The sequence below is a fragment of the Gymnogyps californianus genome, chromosome 9, assembly GCF_018139145.2.
Source record: "Gymnogyps californianus isolate 813 chromosome 9, ASM1813914v2, whole genome shotgun sequence".
NCBI classification, from domain to species: Eukaryota; Metazoa; Chordata; class Aves; order Accipitriformes; family Cathartidae; genus Gymnogyps; species Gymnogyps californianus.
The window spans coordinates 23,831,940-23,837,029 of NC_059479.1; the positions used below are offsets into that span (position 1 = coordinate 23,831,940).

A 5,090-nucleotide genomic window follows, 5' to 3' on the forward strand; every position below is an offset into this window, starting at 1 on the left:
CTGCTGACTGCCTTCTGTGTGCTGCTGTGAAATGGAGTGGTGGGAGGGGAATCTTGTTGCAAATTCTGTCCTCAGACTTTCAGAGTAACGTATATAGTGCTTGCCAAATGCTTGCATCCACATCGGGACCAAAAAAAAAAAAAAAAAAGTGGTGCAGTCACAGGTGTTGGTTGTGTCCCCAAAAGTTTTTGAGCTCCTCAAATAAATGCGTATTAGAACAAGGAGAATTCTTTATTGTCATCTGATAGAATAGCAGCACCCTCTTTCCTCATGTCCCTGTCCTTGTGGCGGACTTCGTGCTTTATGGCCTTTGTGCCCCAGTGCAGGTCTTGCTGAACCTCTCAACCCTTGCAAAGTTTACAAGTCTGTGGAAATGGTGAGTGTGGGAGGAGGAAGCCTGCAGTGGCATTTGTCTGTTGTAGAAAAGTTTAGCCTCAAAGGTCACTGCTTTGGCATCCTCACACCTTTATAAAATGATACAGAAACTGTTTGTTTCTCTGCCCCCTCCATGCTGTCATTACTGCATGGTGCTTTGGTTACTGTCCAACCACCTTGTTTTCCCTTTGGCAGTGTGGAATTTGCCACAAAGCAATGGGAGATCTTCTGGATAAAATATTCATCCACCGGGACATTGTCCACTGTGACAAGTGCTACGAGAAACTCTTCTAGGTGAGTGCCCCTTTACAGTATCAGCATGAATGGCTGGATGAGAGAGCTCATGGAGTTCACTGAATGAAGATCATTTAACCCTCACATTTACTGAGTGACCCATACAGGGATTTTCCTGTGGCTTTTTAGTGGGAAGCAGTGACCCTTGTTGCAGAATTAGCTAGAAACATGCTAGAGCTGGTCCCAGGGGTCTCGGTTAGAGCCAGAATCTCTGGCCATAATGTGATAAACAGGCTGTGTTAGCTTCACGTGGGGGAGACAAGCAGAGGGCTGGCTTGAGTGATGAGAGAAATGTCCCTTAGAGGTTGAGAGTCCTCTCTTGAAGGTAATTAAAGAGTTCCTCCTTGCAGCGGGTTAGCCCAGGACGCTGGGGGCTGTTTGCAGCCGTGACATTCCTCCAGCAAGGAGGCAGCGTGTCAGTGGCAGGTGCAGTTACTGCTTTACGCAAAGATCCTTTGAGATGAAAACCACTGGGAACGCTAAAGAGTTGTACGCCCTGTCAATAGATCAACAAGGGGGTAAGCTGGATATGGTTTTGTTTTGTCTGATTATCTGGATGGGGCAGGAGTCACCACAGCAGCAACCAGAAACCCTGCCACTGCGCTGAGATTATAAAAAGAGGCCTCCTTTCCTCCTCTGCCTCACGATAGAGAGAAGGAGGGAAAGGGGCACCTGCCTCACTGCGTACGCGGCTGCTTTGTTTGCCTCTTAATGCAATGTGACTGGCTAGCCTTTTTCGTCCCATTCCTGCACGTTCATCTGCTCCACTGACCTCTGGAATGCAGCGTTTTGTGTGGTACCCAGCTCCTGTGTTCATCTTCTCTTTATTTGCTTGCAGGGTTTTGCAAAGCTGGAGAAGGCAGCCAGTGGAAAGTCCTCAGCAGCACGTATCAGAATACATCTAGCAGTTCCTGACTGGCTAAGATAGCAGAATTCCTGCTCTCCCCTTTCCTCAAGTTATTTTCCCTCTCACTGCCTCATCACAATGAACGAGTTTAACATCCGCTAGTTTATGCTGTCAGCTGCATACAAGGCAAGTGCCAATGTTAACAAGATAAGGCAGTGTCATCTACAAAGATAAGTGGGCTGATTTTCCAAAGGTGCTGAGCCCCTCCACCTGTCTTTAACTTCATTAAGATTCCAGAGTGCTCCCTGCGTTGGAAGTCAGGCAGAGCTCCTTAGGTCTACCTAAGCTAATTCTGAGAAACCTTTTCTGATTCCCTCCCCCCACCCCCCTTTCATTTCTGCAATCAGGCTGCAGCTTAGTGTGTGTGAGCTGGCACAAAGCAAGCAGATACGAGAAGTGTTAAACACTAAATTTGGGTTCTTGGGAGGGTTTGAATTTCGTTCTTAGCAAAAGCCTATTTCTGCTTCTCTCACCCCCAAATTCTGCCTAGAAATAGCTTCTTCCTGATTTCCATTTGCATTCCATGGGCTTTCAGGAGCACTTGCAGACTCACTTTAATTGTGTGTCAGCTTTAATTTCCCTTTCCTGCCTACTCCCTAGTGGATTGCTGCAGCAGCATGTGTGTCTGCTGTCTGTTTGGGAAGATAACACTCTCTTTCACCCGGTAGTTCAACTTGGCCTCTGATGGTAGGTGTCTCGTGGCCATACAAAATGTGCCAGAGAATAGGTATCTCAATTGCCTCCCCTGACAAGGAGCACTGCTTGACTGAAATCTGAATTTCCCCCCACCTCGCCAAGGCTTGCCGTAATGCCTCTCTTATTGCTGTAAATTATTTACATCACAAGTGCTCACTCACAAAATTGAACCTGTGCTTACGAAAAGTCAGAATCGCATAATTTTAGCCCTTAATTCAGATGCTGAGAGGTTGAGAAAGCTGAATACTGAAACCTGAAAGTCGGCCTCTGTGCCTTAAAAGTACAGCTCTGAATGTGTCCAGAGAATTATTGTTTTCTCTTTGAAAGCATTAGGAATGTCTGCAAAGCACCCAAGTCAGTTCCGTAGTAGCTCCTACATGGAAATAGGTGATGGCAAAAGCTCTAATGCAGACTATTGTTAGCTAGATAATTCTTTATGCGCTTAGTGATGGAAGCTGGCATGCATGCCAAAGCTTAGCAAGTTAGTGTTTTACAGCACAAGTGCTACTTAGCTTTTTTTAGGCCACTGTACCAGTTATTTAACCGAACTACAGGCATGACCTCAGAAGCAACTCCATGAGGGGAACTCCAGTTGAAAGCAGTAACAACCCTGCTACTGGCAGGCTTCAGGTTGAGACCTTAAAGCCATGTCTGCGACAGGGGCTTGGGCAGCTCCATTTTGAGCGTGCGTGGTACAACTGGGGGACCAACAACCCCCTGAGAACCCAGCTGTCACGGAGGCATGATTTTCAAAAATGACTACTGATTTTGGCTGCCCGCATTTCTAAGTTATCAAGATATTACAGAGACGTTCCTTTCTGAACAGAAGAGGGTCACAAAGCGTCTCATCTCCCCAAATCGCTCATTTCTGAAAACCATGGCCAGCGCTTCCTTACTGGTACCTGCACCAGTGGTGGGGAATGAGTGGTACAGCAGCCGTTAGACGTCTCATTACGCCGTGGTCAAAGCGGGATTGTTTAAAATACCGAAAGAGATGGGCCTGTAACTACGGATGCACTTTGAGAGGATGATCTGCAGAAATAACGTAGTGACCGATTCCAGAGCTCCTGACGGGTACGTGGCCTTAACGGGGAACAGGATTTCTCCATCGTCTGTTTTGCACCGTCTCTCCTCAGCACTGCGTTTCCCTGCAGCAATTGTTTCACCTCAGTATGCAGCTCTAATAAACACTCTTAGCTCACGTGCAGCTTCCTCACTTGCGTCGCCGTCTAACATGCTCCTGTTGTGTGCCCTTTGATCTGATGGGCTGTGTCATTTTTTTTGCTTCTCAGTGGCCTAAGGGCATGACCTGTCCGTAAACTCAGAATGCTTTGTTGGAGGATGCAGCGATGAGAGAGAGGAGAAATGGTACCAACGAGAAGGGCTGTTCTCGGAGGAGGGGGTGGGTTCAGCAAACTGGCTCAGCAAATATGCGATCTGATATTCTCCACGCAATTTAAGTCTGGCTGCTCTAAAAACCTGCTGTGTCACAAAGGGTTCAATGGCATTTTTTCCCCCCCCACAAAGACATGTATCACCCAAAAGGAACCTGTAGCTATTCTAAAAATAATATGCTTTAATTTGTTTTGGCCTGAACTTTGAAGAATTGCTGACCTACCCCTCTCCGCTCCACCCTCCTGAACAAAGGGTCATCAGCACACAGATTTCTCCTACGTGATGGATGAGGTCACATAAGTTCCACAGACATGAGAGATCTTATTTCACTAGGGATCCTGCTGCTTGTGGGGACGACCTTCAACCAGGTTATTTCATGTGAGATCACATAAATGTATATAAAGGCTACTCTTTAGTAGCCTCTGCTCTTGGTGATACCATCTTTTGCACAGACTAAACCTTCCCACAACAACTTTTCACGAGTGTCAGTGCTAGTCTTGGTGTTCAGGCCAACTCGTAAGAAAAAATAGATTCTGCTTATAGCACTTGTCCTCGATGACTGCAAGAAAACATCTAACACTTATCAAAAGATGCCAGAGGGTGTATTTGGGGCCAACATACACATTTTGGAAGAGGATGTGAAAAGAATGACGATGTCTTTACTGTCGCCTGCTGAAACTATGTCCTGAAGAGACGTTACACTTACCATAGCTTTGGGCTATCTTTATTTATCTTTGGGCTATCCTGGCTAATCTTTATTTTGCCTATTTCTTTTCCAGACCACATGCGCAAGGAGAGGCCCCTTCTCCCCCTCACTCACCAACCCCTGCCAGTCAGGGCTCTTCCCCAAGGAGTCAAGCCTTAGTAAAGCCTTAGTAAGTCCTAGCAGAAGACCGCAGCCTCTCGTCCCGGCGCACCGGGCTGCGCTTTGCCCCCACACCGTTGCGGAGGGCAACGCCGGGCCGGGCCGGCTGACCCCGGCCGCGGAGCCCCGCGGGAGGTTCGGGCAGGAGGAGGAGAGAGGCCGGGGAGGGGGGGCGGCGGGCAAACGCCCGGTCACGGATGGCGTCCGCGCCTTGAGCCCTTTGCGGCAGGGAAGGCAAGCCGCAGCCCGGATGGCTTCATATCCCCTTCGCGGTGCCGGAGCGGCGGAGGGCTCGGCCGTGACAGGGCCGGGGCCGCGCTCGCTTCCCCGGGACCCGCCGCCGCCGCCGCCGCCTCAGGTCCCCGCCGCGCACGCGCAGACGCCCCTCACCACACACACACACGGGCGCGCGCGCGGCGGCGTTGGGAGGGCGGGCGGCGGGGAGGGGGCGGGGCCCGAATGCGCGCGCGGCGGCGACGACGACGACTCCCTCCCGCCGTTTGCGAGCGAGGCTCCAGGCGTCGCCGGAGAAAGGCGGCGGCGGCGGCGGCGGCCGCG

General features: G+C 50.0%; 1 protein-coding gene across 1 annotated transcript in view; it reads left to right on the plus strand.

The window, feature by feature from the left end:
- The window catches only part of ZNF185 (zinc finger protein 185 with LIM domain), a 36,172-nt gene extending 32,675 nt beyond the window's left edge, over nucleotides 1-3,497 (plus strand). The window contains exons 29-30 of the mRNA XM_050901795.1: nucleotides 571-669; nucleotides 1,508-3,497. Of these exons, the coding sequence (XP_050757752.1) occupies nucleotides 571-669 (99 nt within the window). The 3' untranslated portion in view covers nucleotides 1,508-3,497. The remainder of the gene's footprint in view (nucleotides 1-570; nucleotides 670-1,507) is intronic.
- Nucleotides 3,498-5,090: the final 1,593 nt, after the last annotated feature.